At 41.9% G+C, this 17,248-nt stretch overlaps 1 protein-coding gene across 1 annotated transcript in view; it reads left to right on the top strand.

The window, feature by feature from the left end:
- ASIC5 (acid sensing ion channel subunit family member 5) overlaps nt 1-17,248 on the top strand; it is a 55,884-nt gene that overhangs the window by 24,216 nt on the left and 14,420 nt on the right. Inside the window, exons 2-6 of the mRNA XM_083156869.1 lie at nt 570-891; nt 11,267-11,495; nt 12,368-12,484; nt 15,108-15,257; nt 16,986-17,133. Of these exons, the coding sequence (XP_083012995.1) occupies nt 570-891; nt 11,267-11,495; nt 12,368-12,484; nt 15,108-15,257; nt 16,986-17,133 (966 nt within the window). The remainder of the gene's footprint in view (nt 1-569; nt 892-11,266; nt 11,496-12,367; nt 12,485-15,107; nt 15,258-16,985; nt 17,134-17,248) is intronic.

Genomic DNA, 17,248 nt, shown 5'->3' with positions numbered 1-17,248 from the left:
GATATTGAAGTATTGCAGAGATATATTATCTTACATATACTCATGGCAGCTAAAACATGCATAGCACAGTTTTGGAAGCAGGAGCAGATTCCAAGTATATCAATGATTATTCGTAAAATAAATTAAAATGTTTATAAAATGGAGTGAAGGAGTCACCATAAAGAATCAGCCAAAAAATGGCAACTATGGGCACTATTTACAAATACCTGAGACAAGCTGTTGTGAGGTTAGAAATTGGGATATGGAACTCCCTTTGAGGAGACAACTCCTCTATGGCTATTATAAACTTATTTAGTCATATCGATTTCTCATCTTAAAGATATCAATAAGAACATATTAAGGTAGGGATGAATGAGGTAGGAACGGATTTTTTTTGTGTCATATTTCTTTGATATGTATGTATTGTATCTATCTTAATGTTTGCTTTTTGTATTATGTAAAATCTGTTGTAAAAGGAAGAAATGTTATAGTCCTCTCTCTACTCTTCTACGTGATGTATTTTTAGGAGAAAAGAAATAAAGTATATATAAAAAAATTTAAATTAATTTGAAAGATTTCTCTCATCCTAGAATATTGGTATAAAATCCGTTCCTTTGCTGAAAAGCATTGTGCTCCATCTGTAGAAGAACGGAAGAAGTATAACCAAGAATTTGTAGTTTCCACCTCATTCCATGGATTACATAACCTCATAGATCGCAGAAACACTGGAATACGCGGACAGATCCGTAGAGTTTTGTGGATGACTGTTGTATCAGCATCTGTCATTGGAGCCTCTTCGCAAATCTTCACACGCGTCGCCAATTATTTCAGCTGGCCAACCACTACTTCAGTCACTATCCAATACGTTGATAAAATTGAATTCCCTTCTGTGACATTCTGCAACTTAAACAGGTAAATGTGTGTGTGTATATATGTGTGTGTGTGTATATATATATATATATATATATATATATATAACAATACCAAAGTCGATACCAGCACTCAAGGGACTTATCAAACAATAGACAAACTCAGATGTCTGTGAAGCGACGTTTCGGTTTATTACAACCTTTTTCAAGCTTAAAAAGGTTGTAATAAACCGAAACGTCGCTTCACAGACATCTGAGTTTGTCTATTGTTTGATAAGTCCCTTGAGTGCTGGTATCGACTTTGGTATTGTTATATTTGCGTTGCAGACGCATTACAAGGCACCAGGGCATATATTTCCTTTTCCACCTATGAGAGAGTGCCGACTTGAACTTTTCTTCTATATATATATATATATATATATATATATATATATATATATATATATATATATATATATATATATATATATACAGAATGTAGATCCAGACTGCGCACAGCCACAAGCTTCAGAAAATAGGAGTGCGTCCTTGGGTCAGGATGTAGTGCAGCTCTCTCCAAATAAAGCCAGACCTTAGCTTTAATTTTCCCAATCACATGTAGAAAGAAATTGGAGAAAAAGCGCAGATATGAGCAAAGTGTAAAACAAATTTGACTAAAAGTGCAGGCTCACATACATCATAGATAACAGCAAACAGCTTGCCACAGTAATATCCAACATGGTGCACCAACGACTTGAATAGCCGGGACCAGCCTTTTCGCCGCCGCCAGGGCCTCCGTGGTCAGGAACTCCAAAAGCACAGCGTTGTCAGTTTAGGCCACGCCCAACCGTTTAGGTAACACGGTGCCCCCCGTTTAGAATGAACCTGAGAGGACCTCAGGGTATTTAGAGCTGGGTGACGGCGGCACTCGTCTCGTAGAATAAATGATGACCAGGAGACTGGATAAGTTCCCCAACTTTTCGAGGCGTTGTGCCTCTTTATCAGGGTGCAGAAAGACGTCTTTCTGCACCTTGATAAAGAGGCACAACGCCTCAAAACGTTGGGGAACTTATCCAGTCCTGGTCATCATTTATTCTATGAGACGAGTGCCGCCGTCACCTATATATATATATATATATATATATATATATATATAGAAAGCAAGAATCCTCTGGGGATAAGCACGTCACTGCAGCCAATATCATTAAGGCAAAAAGTTCAGTTTATTATGAGGCTAATAAACGGAACTTTTTGCCTTAATAATATTGGCTGCAGTGACGTGCTTATCCCCAGAGGATTCTTGCTTTCTATAATATACAGCAAAGGCACGCAGCATTATTGGACGATCGTGGGGAGTGCCGGTCCTTCACCCTGGATATATATATATATATATATATATATATATATATATATATATATACCATATCCAATAATAAATGGCACTCCAGAGACACGTTTCAGCTGAATCAAATTGTATTAAGAAAGGCTAAGCTTTCGGGGTTTGACCCCCTTCGTCAGAGCACACAATCCTACAGCAATTTTACAAAGCAAAACATACAACATAAATACCTGCTGCCGTACAGATCCCCGCCTTCCACGCCACCGGGCGCACGCTGCTGAATACAGGAAGCACCGCTGAACAGCGTCCTTCCAGTCCCAAGCAGCAGACAGGTTGCTAAGCAACGCCTGCAGCTTGCGTTCCACGGCGGCCATGTTCAGTACGATCGCTACTACAGACAGCGCCTGCAGCCCTAGGGGGAAGAGGGAGAATACACATTAGGTAAACATAAAAAAACATACATAAAAATAAAAGCATAAATACAGAGCATGAATACATATACAAATTGAAGAAATATTAGGAAGTATTAAGTAACAGCGTTCCAATTGATTTTGTCATTCAGTCCCAGTGGATACATGGTCTTCAATCGGAAGATCCATCTAGACTCAGCGATCAATAATCATTTTGCCCTATCGCCACCTCGTGCAGACTCTTTAACTGTATCGATCATAAAGTATTTCAAAGAGCTCAACGTATGGCCCGCGGCCTTAAAGTGGCGTGCCACAGGCTGCTCCACCGTTCTGCCCAATAGGGCCAAATCGATGGCCGACCTATGGAGGCCCATGCGGACACGGAATGTCTGAGTGGTCTGGCCAACATAGTAATACCCGCAGGGGCATACTATAATGTAAACAACGTGGTCAGACCTACACGTAAAGACAGATCGAATCTCATACACTTTATTCGAATGTGGGTCTTTGAAATTTTTGCACACAACCATATGTTTGCACGTAGTGCAATTGAAACAGCTGTAACAGCCAGGGGGTTTAACATATGTATTGGGGGCTCTTGGGATATTCATCCCCGTGATGTCACTTTTAACCAGACGATCACGTAGATTACGTCCCCGTTTAAAGGCTGCCAGCGGGCGAATTGTTTTAAAAACCGGGAGATCAGGATCACTCTTAACAATAGGCCAAAGGGCCTTAGTGGCATAATGGATGGAAGGACTAGCCACAGTATATGTACTGGTCCAAGGCAAGACACTGCTACTTTGACTGGTATTAGACTGAAGTAGATTAGCACGGGGTATGGCCAACACCTGCTGTTTCTGTACCTCCAAGGACTCTCTATCATATCCCCTTTGTAAAAATTTTTCAATCAGGTGATCAAGTTGATCCGACACCCTAGTGGGGTCACTGATGAGCCGGGCCACTCTCATCATCTGTGAACGGGGAAGCCCCCGTTTCAGGGCCGGGGGGTGATGACTAGAGGCCATCAGGAAGGTGTTTCTTTCCACGTCTTTATGATACACATCAGTACATATTTTATTATTGACGATGGAAACAGCCACATCGAGAAATTGTGCTGTATCAGTACTGCAGGAATACGTAAATTTAATAGTTGAGTCCCGTGCATTCACCTCAGACATCAGTCCGTCAAACTGCTCCCGTCCACCCGTCCATAAGATGAAAATGTCATCAATGTAACGGGTGTACAGGAGCAGGGACCGACTGATCTCAGGCCGACTCAGGAACATCTCATCCTCCTGCAAAAACATAAAAATATTAGCATACGAGGGTGCCACGGCAGATCCCATTGCGCACCCTCGCAGCTGCAGGTAGTAACTACCATCAAAAAGAAAGAAGTTACGCTCCAGAGTCAGGCCCAACAGTTTAAGAAATAAGGTGTGATTAAACAATCTACTGTCAAGATGTTGTTCTAAAAAGCAGTGCATAGCCCTCAAACCCCCATCATGGGGTATAGATGTATAAAGGCTAGAAACATCTAAACAACACATTAGAGTTCCATCAGGGACTGCAGGAATGTCCATGAGCAGTTTTAGAAAACTGGTAGTATCCTTCAAGAAGGATTTTCGCAGTGGTAACAAAGGCTGAAAAACAAAGTCCAGCAATTGGGCCACAGACTGGTATAGGGAACCGCGTGCAGAAATAATTGGGCGTCCCGGTGGTTTCCTGGCATCTTTGTGCACCTTAGGTAAGGTGTACAGCACAGGAACCACCGGGGCCGCCACTGTAATACGGTCACGGACCTTGGCTGGTAGCACACCCTCCTTGACAGCAGTAGTCAAAATAGAAGAAAGTTCTCTTTGATATCTTATAGTGGGGTTGCCTGGTAGTTTGCAGTAGACTGCATCATCCGAAAGTTGCTGGTAAATCTCACTTCGATAATCCTTTAGATTTTGGATCACGATGGCCCCGCCCTTATCGGCGGGCCTAATCGTGATATCTTGATAACTGCCCAACTGCTTAAGGGCTACAGCTTCAATCGGGGATAAATTCTTTTTTACTTTACCAGGGGCTGCCATAAACCGATTTACCGAGTCATCCAGTAGGCGACCAAATGTTTTAATCGACGGATTATTAGATATAGGGTCAAATTTAGACCTCGAGTTCTTAGAAAGAAACTGGTCAAAAAAGCCACTGGATGATTGAGAAGGTTTAGACTGGAAAAATTCTTTCAGTCGCAGTTTCCGCATCAGTCTGTGCTGTTCACAACGCCAATCAAAGGCATCAAACGAATTAGTTGGCACAAAAGAGAGTCCCTTCTTCAGCACCGATGTTTCAATCGGGGACAAGGTGCGATCCGATAGATTAAATATCAGGGTTTCTTCCCCTGTACCAGGCGAGGGGGATTGCGTCTTATTTCGGCGGTTCTGTCTGCCCCTACGGGTGGCCGGCCTCTTCTGCGCTGCCCCGCAGCCGAGGCGGCTTGATCTAAAGGGGCCTGTTGATTTTCATTTAAGTCATCAGACTCAGAAACCGCGAAATCACTATCGCTTGTCATATTAGAGTAATTCTGGCGATTGCGATTTCTACCCTGTTTCTGTTGCCACGGCTTACGGCGTCGATATCCTGGATCAGGGCGTCTCTCTGGGTGTTCCCCAGTCAGCCACCCATACACCTTATTATCATCGTAGTCCATGTCGACAGTATGTCGCTTATTTCTTTTAAACTTAAGAAGGTCTCGTCGATATGCCTCACACTGCTGCTCCAACTTGAGCAATACACCAGCATTAGTTGAACTGTTGAGAATTTCATTATGCTCATCTTGGAATTTAGCAATCTTGGACTTAGTGATCTGCAGCTCCCGTCCGGATTCCTCCACCACTAGAACCATAAGGTCCATTGACGCCCTGTTAGGGATCCCGATCCACTTCCGTACAAATTCTGGACTGTGGCGTCCGATAGTCGGGGTATTACGAATGCGGAAACCCCTAGGGATCTTGTTGGCACGATAGTAGTCAGATAGTGAGGATCCATGTAGATGGAAATCAATCTCACGCCGTCGGAGCTTGAATAAATGATGCTGTAACTCATCTATGCTCTGGTCGGTTTGAGCCAGAGCAGGATCTTCATCAAACAGAATATCGTTAATTTCAGCAGCTGTATATGTAAACTTTGTCCCAATAGGGACTGACACATTCAGACATCCCGGTGCGTCCTGGGATGCCGATGCTCCTACTGGGTCCATGATGATAAAGGATACTCCAGCAAAGTGCAGCAGAAGGGTAGTGCTGTATGCAGGTAAACAGCGGGTTAATAGTAGGTAGGTGCCATGCAACTAGTCACTGTTGTAAAGCAGTGGCCACATACACAAAGTCCAATGCAGCCGGCACTCTCATGAATAGTCACAACTGGCCTCGGTGCCCAGGAAGAAAAAGTCATACACCATATCCAATAATAAATGGCACTCCAGAGACACGTTTCAGCTGAATCAAATTGTATTAAGAAAGGCTAAGCTTTCGGGGTTTGACCCCCTTCGTCAGAGCACACAATCCTACAGCAATTTTACAAAGCAAAACATACAACATAAATACCTGCTGCCGTACAGATCCCCGCCTTCCACGCCACCGGGCGCACGCTGCTGAATACAGGAAGCACCGCTGAACAGCGTCCTTCCAGTCCCAAGCAGCAGACAGGTTGCTAAGCAACGCCTGCAGCTTGCGTTCCACGGCGGCCATGTTCAGTACGATCGCTACTACAGACAGCGCCTGCAGCCCTAGGGGGAAGAGGGAGAATACACATTAGGTAAACATAAAAAAACATACATAAAAATAAAAGCATAAATACAGAGCATGAATACATATACAAATTGAAGAAATATTAGGAAGTATTAAGTAACAGCGTTCCAATTGATTTTGTCATTCAGTCCCAGTGGATACATGGTCTTCAATCGGAAGATCCATCTAGACTCAGCGATCAATAATCGTTTTGCCCTATCGCCACCTCGTGCAGACTCTTTAACTGTATCGATCATAAAGTATTTCAAAGAGCTCAACGTATGACCCGCGGCCTTAAAGTGGCGTGCCACAGGCTGCTCCACCGTTCTGCCCAATAGGGCCAAATCGATGGCCGACCTATGGAGGCCCATGCGGACACGGAATGTCTGAGTGGTCTGGCCAACATAGTAATACCCGCAGGGGCATACTATAATGTAAACAACGTGGTCAGACCTACACGTAAAGACAGATCGAATCTCATACACTTTATGCGAATGTGGGTCTTTGAAATTTTTGCACACAACCATATGTTTGCACGTAGTGCAATTGAAACAGCTGTAACAGCCAGGGGGTTTAACATATGTATTGGGGGCTCTTGGGATATTCATCCCTGTGATGTCACTTTTAACCAGACGATCACGTAGATTACGTCCCCGTTTAAAGGCTGCCAGCGGGCGAATTGTTTTAAAAACCGGGAGATCAGGATCACTCTTAACAATAGGCCAAAGGGCCTTAGTGGCATAATGGATGGAAGGACTAGCCACAGTATATGTACTGGTCCAAGGCAAGACACTGCTACTTTGACGGGTATTAGACTGAAGTAGATTAGCACGGGGTATGGCCAACACCTGCTGTTTCTGTACCTCCAAGGACTCTCTATCATATCCCCTTTGTAAAAAATTTTCAATCAGGTGATCAAGTTGATCCGACACCCTAGTGGGGTCACTGATGAGCCGGGCCACTCTCATCATCTGTGAACGGGGAAGCCCCCGTTTCAGGGCCGGGGGGTGATGACTAGAGGCCATCAGGAAGGTGTTTCTTTCCACGTCTTTATGATACACATCAGTACATATTTTATTATTGACGATGGAAACAGCCACATCGAGAAATTGTGCTGTATCAGTACTGCAGGAATACGTAAATTTAATAGTTGAGTCCCGTGCATTCACCTCAGACATCAGTCCGTCAAACTGCTCCCGTCCACCCGTCCATAAGATGAAAATGTCATCAATGTAACGGGTGTACAGGAGCAGGGACCGACTGATCTCAGGCCGACTCAGGAACATCTCATCCTCCTGCAAAAACATAAAAATATTAGCATACGAGGGTGCCACGGCAGATCCCATTGCGCACCCTCGCAGCTGCAGGTAGTAACTACCATCAAAAAGAAAGAAGTTACGCTCCAGAGTCAGGCCCAACAGTTTAAGAAATAAGGTGTGATTAAACAATCTACTGTCAAGATGTTGTTCTAAAAAGCAGTGCATAGCCCTCAAACCCCCATCATGGGGTATAGATGTATAAAGGCTAGAAACATCTAAACAACACATTAGAGTTCCATCAAGGACTGCAGGAATGTCCATGAGCAGTTTTAGAAAACTGGTAGTATCCTTCAAGAAGGATTTTCGCAGTGGTAACAAAGGCTGAAAAACAAAGTAATCTACGTGATCGTCTGGTTAAAAGTGACATCACGGGGATGAATATCCCAAGAGCCCCCAATACATATGTTAAACCCCCTGGCTGTTACAGCTGTTTCAAATGCACTACGTGCAAACATATGGTTGTGTGCAAAAATTTCAAAGACCCACATTCGAATAAAGTGTATGAGATTCGATCTGTCTTTACGTGTAGGTCTGACCACGTTGTTTACATTATAGTATGCCCCTGCGGGTATTACTATGTTGGCCAGACCACTCAGACATTCCGTGTCCGCATGGGCCTCCATAGGTCGGCCATCGATTTGGCCCTATTGGGCAGAACGGTGGAGCAGCCTGTGGCACGCCACTTTAAGGCCGCGGGTCATACGTTGAGCTCTTTGAAATACTTTATGATCGATACAGTTAAAGAGTCTGCACGAGGTGGCGATAGGGCAAAACGATTATTGATCGCTGAGTCTAGATGGATCTTCCGATTGAAGACCATGTATCCACTGGGACTGAATGACAAAATCAATTGGAACGCTGTTACTTAATACTTCCTAATATTTCTTCAATTTGTATATATATTCATGCTCTGTATTTATGCTTTTATTTTTATGTATGTTTTTTTATGTTTACCTAATGTGTATTCTCCCTCTTCCCCCTAGGGCTGCAGGCGCTGTCTGTAGTAGCGATCGTACTGAACATGGCCGCCGTGGAACGCAAGCTGCAGGCGTTGCTTAGCAACCTGTCTGCTGCTTGGGACTGGAAGGACGCTGTTCAGCGGTGCTTCCTGTATTCAGCAGCGTGCGCCCGGTGGCGTGGAAGGCGGGGATCTGTACGGCAGCAGGTATTTATGTTGTATGTTTTGCTTTGTAAAATTGCTGTAGGATTGTGTGCTCTGACGAAGGGGGTCAAACCCCGAAAGCTTAGCCTTTCTTAATACAATTTGATTCAGCTGAAACGTGTCTCTGGAGTGCCATTTATTATTGGATATGGTGTATGACTTTTTCTTCCTGGGCACCGAGGCCAGTTGTGACTATTCATGAGAGTGCCGGCTGCATTGGACTTTGTATATATATATATATATATATATACACACACTTTTTTGTCATCAGATTATTCTTGTTTTACTATTTTCAAGTATTCAACATTTATATTTGGTCATCTTTCTTCTTTTTTATCCTTTTGTCATGTTCCAAGAATAATATCCAACAAAACTTTTGAACATTTAATATACATTTGATTAGAGAACTAGCACATTTTTGTTATCATTTCTCATTTCCTGATTTGAAGTGAAAGCAACAAATAGCCAATCAGAGCGTTGGAATTGGCCCAGCAGCGAATTGCATTTCAGGAGAGAAGTGTGCTGACCTTGTGTGAGGCAGTGCCCTGTATTATACTGTATATGACTACAACTTATGGGGAAATGTGCTCACAGTTTCTGTGTTTAAACATACCGTGCTTTTCACCTAGCATTAGTTCCACTTTAATAGGATTGAAACCATGAGATTTGTTGGCTTGTTAAACTAGCCTAAGGTGATGTAATTGTCAGACAATTAGTGGAGCTTCAAGTAATCCAGTCACCTGGCTTTACCACAGAGTTAGCCATTTTGGCCGCTTAATGACATTCTTATGGCTATTCAACCAAAGGCTCTGCATGTCAACAGGTAGTTTTAGATTGTAAATTAATGTTTGCTTTAAACAAGAAAAAAATGATCTTTCTTATATGGGAGACTGGCAACCTGGGTTTAAAATAGAAGCATACATGCAATGTATTCTATGGGATACAAGTAGAAGTGGTGATTGCTGCACGTGGTATAACTCTGGGCTTCGTGCCCAGGGCTATTCAATAAAACAACCTTTTCTAAAACTGTGTGCCCAACTCCGGTGGGGGTTTTGTCTTAACAAGCAGTCCTTGATAATTGAATTAGCCAGTGTGGGTAATTAGCAGTGGAATAAACCCTGTGGTTAAATTGATTCCCCACTAGGCAGAGGAGTAGCTAGGTGACATGGTGCCCAGGGCAACAGTATGTTTCGGCGACCCCCCCATGGCATTTTAGTGCCACTTACACATAATGCATCCTGTAGTGCTTCTTACATGCATAACACCCCTTGTAGTGTCGCATACACATATAATGTCCCCCAGCAGTGCCCCATTATACACATAATGGTCCCAGTAGTGCCGCTTACACAAGGAATGCCCCCCTGTAGTGCCACTGTATTACACACATAATGCCCATACTAGTGCTGCTTACAAATATAATGCCCCCCCCCCCCCGGTAGTGCCTTACACACATAATGCCACCACTAGTGCTGCTTAAATGCATAATGTCCCTGAAGTGTGGCTTACCTATATTCTGGTTGCCAGGGGTTTAATGCTGTTTGCCAGGAGTTCCCCATGCCAGGGGGATTACATGGCCATTGCATAGAAGGTTACATGCTTGTGGCCAGGAGGAATGATTACATACTCGTTGCCCAGGGGGAGTTAAATTGCCTTCCCACCCGCCTAAATGTCCCACCTGTCCATAGCAGAGACACAGAGTCTCTGACAGCATTAGAGACCCTGCGCCCCTCCAAAGATGGCCACCACCACAAAAGGAGACAGCCGCTAGAGGTCCCCTGCACCTCAGTGTGCAATTGGGATACAAAATGATGTTTTCCTAACCAAAATCCTTCTTAGATGGACAAAACCATGTGCACTGCAGGGGGGCAGATGTAAAATGTGCAGAGAGAATTAGATTTGGGTGAGTTATTCTGTGCAGGGTAACTACTGTCTGCTTTATTTTTACACTGAAATATAGATCTCACTTTGAAGTAAAACCGCACCCAAATCTAACTCTCTCTGCACAAGTTAAATCTACCCCACCTGCAGTGCACATGGTTTTGTCCATCTAAAAAGGATTTTGTCAGAAAGAGTGAACTAGAATAAGGCCCCATAGCACAGGCGCAGCATTTATTAATGGAATTAATAAAGGAGACAACTCAGTGTCTTAGTTGCATCAACGTTTCAGTGCTTTTATTCCACAGTATCACCGGATGGTGAGCCACACCTGTGCTGTGGTATATATTTTATATATGCTGTGAAGGCATATATCACATTGCTAGGAGTTGGAGGTCTTGTGGATCAGTACTCCTTCCAACTCCTAGCAATATATGACATTGCTAGGAGTTGGAAGGAGTGCTGATCCACGAGTCCTCTCTCTCTCTCTCTCTCTCTCTCTCTCTCTCTCTATATATATATATGTGTGTATATCCTTTTTTCCCATTTACATTATTATAGGTTCCAGGCAAGTGCAGTGAACAATCTGAGTGTTGCATTCTTCATGTGGAACATTGTATCTGCAGTTCTCCATTATTCCAACATGGACAAAGACCTAGAAGAAGTGTTAGATTTCCTGCAGCTCCACCAGAATTTCAGCATTAAAGAATTCACCAAAAATTATGGATTTTATCTCAATAACAGGACGCTATTAAAGTGTGATTTCTTTGGATACACATGCTACCCAGAAGTAAGATGACTTACTTTCTTGCTTGTTTTCCTAATAGATGGGGTTTCTGTATAATTATATGGTCATAACAAAAATGTTAATCTGGTCTACGGTCATGGCATGGCTGGATGGGATATTGGGCCCTTTCTGCCAAAATCCTTCTTAGATGGACAAAACCTTGTGCACTGCAGGTGGGGCAGATGTTACTTGTGCAGAGAGAGTTAGATTTTGGTGGGGTTTTACTTCAAAGTGAGATCTATATTGCAGTGTAAAACTAAAGCAGCCAGTATTTACCCTGCACAGAAACAAAATAACTCACCCAAATCTAATTATCTCTGCACATTTTAGATATCCCCCCCCCCTGCAGTGCACATGGTTTTGTCCATCTAAGAAGGATTTTGTCAGAAAGAGTGAACTAGAATAAGGCCCATAATGCAGTGTGAGTTTGGCAGCCACCCGGCATATCGGACGACCTCTAAGGTTTTTTTAATGGAGACAGTAATTTTCAAGACAAAACCATGGCTTATAAGTGACTGCCCCTTTAAAAAACCTCTGAGTTTGGCTGGCATCCCGCACAGCCGCCGGACTCCCACCGCATTACATCACTCCCAATGTCTATCCTTGGATTGTCTTCCTTATAATTCTCCAATTTTTAAGTAATTTATATTTTAAGACTCATGAACTATAGTAAAGTAATAAAGGAAAACAAATGCAGTTTGCAAGTACAACGCAAAGCAATATGTGTTTTTGGATTTCATGGTAGAAGACAGGGAAGAATTTAGCTATTTTTAAATGTATCTATTGTTTCTTAAAAAATAATAATAATAACATTACATCTACATGATACTAATTTGTGAAACATTTTACTATTTTTCTTCCTTTTTTTTTTAAAGGACTTTGTGCATGTTTTCACGGAATATGGGAACTGTTATACTTTTAACAGTTCCTTGTCAAATAAAAGGATCAGCAGTGCTGGAAGAGGACTTAGTGTAATGTTTGATATAAAACAGGTACTAAAATGACATTAAACATTAAAAATAAAAAATATTGTCCATATTTAAAAATAAGAATGCTGCCATTATGGATTCAAAGTGTCAGGCCTTCTATGTGACCTAAGTGACTTACAGAGATACAAACAGCATTTACACACATCACACTACTTTTCATGGGGACGTGAGAAGTAGTACACTGCAATAGGCATAATATAAACTTTGACCATTCCCAGAACCATTCACAGAACCGCTATATGTTATTGCATTGAAATAAATATCCTGAATTAGTTCATATTAAATACAGCTGAAAAGTGCTACACTCCACTATCTGGCTTTAATCTACTCTGTAATCATTCTAGCTGGGTCTAATCAATAAGTAACTGTAATCTTCACTGCCCCCTTCCAATCAGCTGAAGTGAAGGGCACATTTCGGATGTCCCCTCCCATAGCAAGATCACATGTGAAGTAGAATACACATCTTAGTAAATTTCCCCCAATGCATTAATTTTTTCCTTCAAAATTCTACACTCAATGGGGTTTATTCTAGTTCATTCTTTCTGACAAAATCCTTCTTAGATGGACAAAACCATGTGCACTGCAGGGGAGCAGCTGTAACATGTGCAGAGAGAATTAGATTTGGGTGATTTCTTTGTTTCTGTGCAGGGTAAATACTGACTGCATGATTTTACACTTCAATATAGATCTCATTTTGAAGAAAAACCCCACCCAAATCTAATTATCTCTGCACAAGTTACATCTGCCCCACCCGCAGTGCACATGGTTTTGTCCATCTAAGAAGGATTTTGTCAGAAAGAATGGACTAGAATAACCCCCAATACCCCATAATGACATTGTGAAAAACGTTTTTGGGAGATTTTTGCAAATGTATTCAAAATAAAAAAACGGTACTTGTGTATTATCATGGCGCCCACGATGTGCATCGTAGGGCATCTCATCGCATTTTTTAATTGTACAAGCACCCTGATGGGTGCTTACAATGTGAAATGCCCCCCTATTGTTAACGCCACCCCCAGTATCAACGCCAACCCGAAGCGTGGTGAGCACAACGAGCCCGCGCGGGGCGGCGGTACGTGTCCTCTGACCTTTTCATACCCCCACTATCCACGTCGGCGTGGAGTTAATTTTATATAGTGTGGAGAGTGCAGCGAGCCACCGAGCCCGAAGCGTGGCAAGCATTTCAAGATCTTGCTATGAAGCCTGCAAAGTTCTAGTAATGCCTCTGCCCTCATCCATCCATACATACATCCATCCATACATTGCTCCCTCATGGGTATGTAGATAAATGCATACGTCCCCAAATAGATTTTGAATATATTTTAAAGATTTTAATAACATTTTAAAGATATGAATAATAATATAAACATACCACTGGGTCGCTGAACCAGGCAGCGCGAGCAGCACTATACAGACCAGCAGCAGATGGCTACAGCCTCTGCTGCATGCTTTGCAGGGTTCAGGGGATGAGCTCTGAAGATGCGGCTCAGTTACGATTTAAGCTCCGGGAAGGCAAGTGTGGTGGCTCAGCCCTACTGCTGCTGCTGGCAGGGGGCATTGCCTTCTGAAGCTGCTGTGGGTTCTATGGTGCTGCTGGTGGGCTCCGTTGCAAGCACACCCCATGCATCCTCTGGCTTCATGCATAGTATGGTAAATAGAGTGTATTTCCTACATGCAAGCTAAAATTGCATTCACATCACTCATGTGGAAAAATGGTTTTTCCAGATGTATATTGATAACTTGGATTTGTCCTATCTCTTTAGGATGACAATTTGACTGATTACTGGTAGTTCTCCCAACACATTACAATGACATCAGTTGTGATAGGTTACTATGCTAATATCTTGGGTATTAAATATCTGTATTTGCCCTTTATGCAATTTGGTATTGCAGATTAAAGGTGTCCATACACTATGGCTACGCTAAGATATTGCATGCTAGCCTCACATGCGTTACCCCTGCTACTGACCCGATAGCTTCCCGGTGGCTCGATCTTATGAGACACATCATATGGGGTAATTTTGCGTATGATGAATTGCATGAGATCCCTTTCACTGCTCTGGGTATGATAAGTCCTTATTGCAGCTGTGGCAATCTCTGCATATGATGTATGACCAATGGGACCGTGCATCGGATCAGAATCGTAAGGAAATGACGTATGATTTGACACTTCACACTTCATCCCGGATTGTCGAAATCATGTAGAAAAGAGCCAAATCACAAGAGCGTATGGCCATAACAGTAATGTAGTGTGGGACCTGGTTAGTATGTAACAAGTTACCAGCCCATCAAATTGATGAAACAACATAACAGAAGAGTCAAGGACAGTAGCAAATAAAAACTCCCAGCACTACTGTATGTAGATTGAATGCATTGTGATATCAAGTTCTATTTTTAACATTTGTTGTACTGCTGTATTTACACACAGTACAGTGAGGGCCATAGTTTGCTCTGGTATGCTGGACAGCCAGCCAACACTAATATTGACAATGGACATATTATCCTGATGATGAAGCTTTGCATGGTTATACTGTATTACTAGAGCATTCTAATTCTTGTTCACAGGTGTTTGTATTGCTTCTATAATTTGCATGCCATCCTAATGTTTATGGTTCTCTTAAATCAGGCTGAATTCACGGATGAACCAAATTTGGGATTTATGGATGCTGGAATAATATTTGTGGTCCACTCCCCAAAGGTTCCTCCCAGCTTTGATGGCCTGGGGTTACACAGTCCTGTAGGGATGCATTCTCATGCTTCCATCACACACTTCAAGGTAATTACTTATTTATAGGAAATCACGGCAGAGAGTTTACATTTGCAATGCAAATACGTTATCCGGGCAGGTCATTTCAAAGAGCAAGCAAGCTTCCCTAAATACAGACGCAGATGACTGACTTTTTAAATATTGATGGTTAATGTACTGTGTTTTTAAGCACAAAATAGAAGACTTCATTGGAACTCAGCAGGTAATAAAGCCCATAAATGCCAACTGCGATATATTAGCATGGCTTTGAAGAGCACCGTAATGATGTTTGGGCATTCAGATGCTTTAAGACAGTTTTGCTTGGTGTACTGTATATTTTAATGAACTGTACCACTGCTCTATATTTTTACTAAAGGAACTTTAAATGCAGATTCAGTATGTGTTCCATGAAATGTACATGCATACTAAAACCTTTATAATGTTATTTTATATTATATATATATATATATATATATATATATATATATATATATATATATATATATACAGTTCTACAAGAGAAAAGGCACACGGACACCAGTCATCGGTTTCAAAATGATGTATTGGGCATAGCACTATCTAGCGCTTTCGGGGACACCACCCCGTCTTCAGGATAACTGCCCTGCACAGACGGGGCACTTGTTTGTGCAGGGCAGTTATCCTGAAAACGGGGTGGTGTCCCCGAAAGCGGTAGATAGTGCTATGCCCAATACATCATTTTGAAACCGATGACTGGTGTCTGTGTGCCTTTTCTCTTGTGGAACTGTATCTTATGTTTGGAGAGTGCACCGGATCAAGCTGTCTTGGAGTGCCGGCATATAAGGATTATATATATATATATATATATATATATATATATATATATATATATATATTAGTGTTTAGTATATATATATATACTGTATATATATATAACCAGCAGGAAGAAAGGCGGCACTCTCACAGACTTGTAGTGAAGTTTAAAAGTCCTTTATTGCAGCGGTATTGCAGGACTGCTGCAATAAAGGACTTTTAAACTTCACTACAAGTCTGTGAGAGTGCCGCCTTTCTTCCTGCTGGTTATTTTGGATCCTAGAGCTCCCTGGAAGGCACCGCAGCAAGATATTTGTATCACAAGCAGAGTGCCGGGTAATACTGTTTCATTCATATATATATATATATATATATATATATATATATATATATATATATATATATATATATATATTACAGAAGGCCCAGCACTATAACAAACTAACACACCTTAACGTACAGATAATCAATTATGTAAATAATAGGGTTTTAGTTCATGAATTGATCAATGCATTTAAGACCACATATTGCTAAGCTTTACACGGTACTTATATGTTAGTTGCTTAGCTATTTGCTTAGTTTTTCACACTCGCTGCGCTCACCACACTATATAAAATCAACTCCATGCTGACATGGATAGTGGGGGTATGGTGGTACTAACTAAAGTGGGAGCCCAACTAACATATAAGTACCCTTTCCACACCAAAACAATTTTAATTATTGCATCTCTTTGAAGCATAATGAGTGGTTGGTATTGGATTCTTTATTTCAAATGTAATTGTACAGATGGAGCCGGGTACCTTTTTGTAGGTATTTTATTTATCTGTGTGTTTTAACTTCTTGTGATGGTTGCCTATCATTGCCTTTGACTCATAAGTTTAAACTATTCATCCACTGTTTAAAATAAAATTAATGTATTGTACATGTACATGAAACCACTGTCTATTTTCTGTTCCACGCTTGTAGACAATTATCCAAGAACATCCTTGGGGTGATTGTAATCCTGATCTAATGTTGGAATACCATGATGTTTACAGCACGTATGGATGCTTACAAGAATGCAAGTCATCCTATATACAACAAAAATGTGGCTGTGTACCTTTCCTCCTGCCAGGTAAGAAGTTCAGGAAAATAACTACAATGCTTACTAGTACCAGACCCTAATGATGTCAGGTTAAAAGCTATGACCAGTGGCCCAACCCGGCATATTCCCGAGCCAGTACTTGTAG

This window comes from Crinia signifera, chromosome 1 (assembly GCF_055691185.1).
Source record: "Crinia signifera chromosome 1, ASM5569118v1, whole genome shotgun sequence".
Lineage (NCBI taxonomy): Eukaryota > Metazoa > Chordata > Amphibia > Anura > Myobatrachidae > Crinia > Crinia signifera.
The sequence above is the reverse complement of the archived record's forward strand: the minus strand, read 5'-3'. Positions and strand labels throughout refer to the sequence as shown.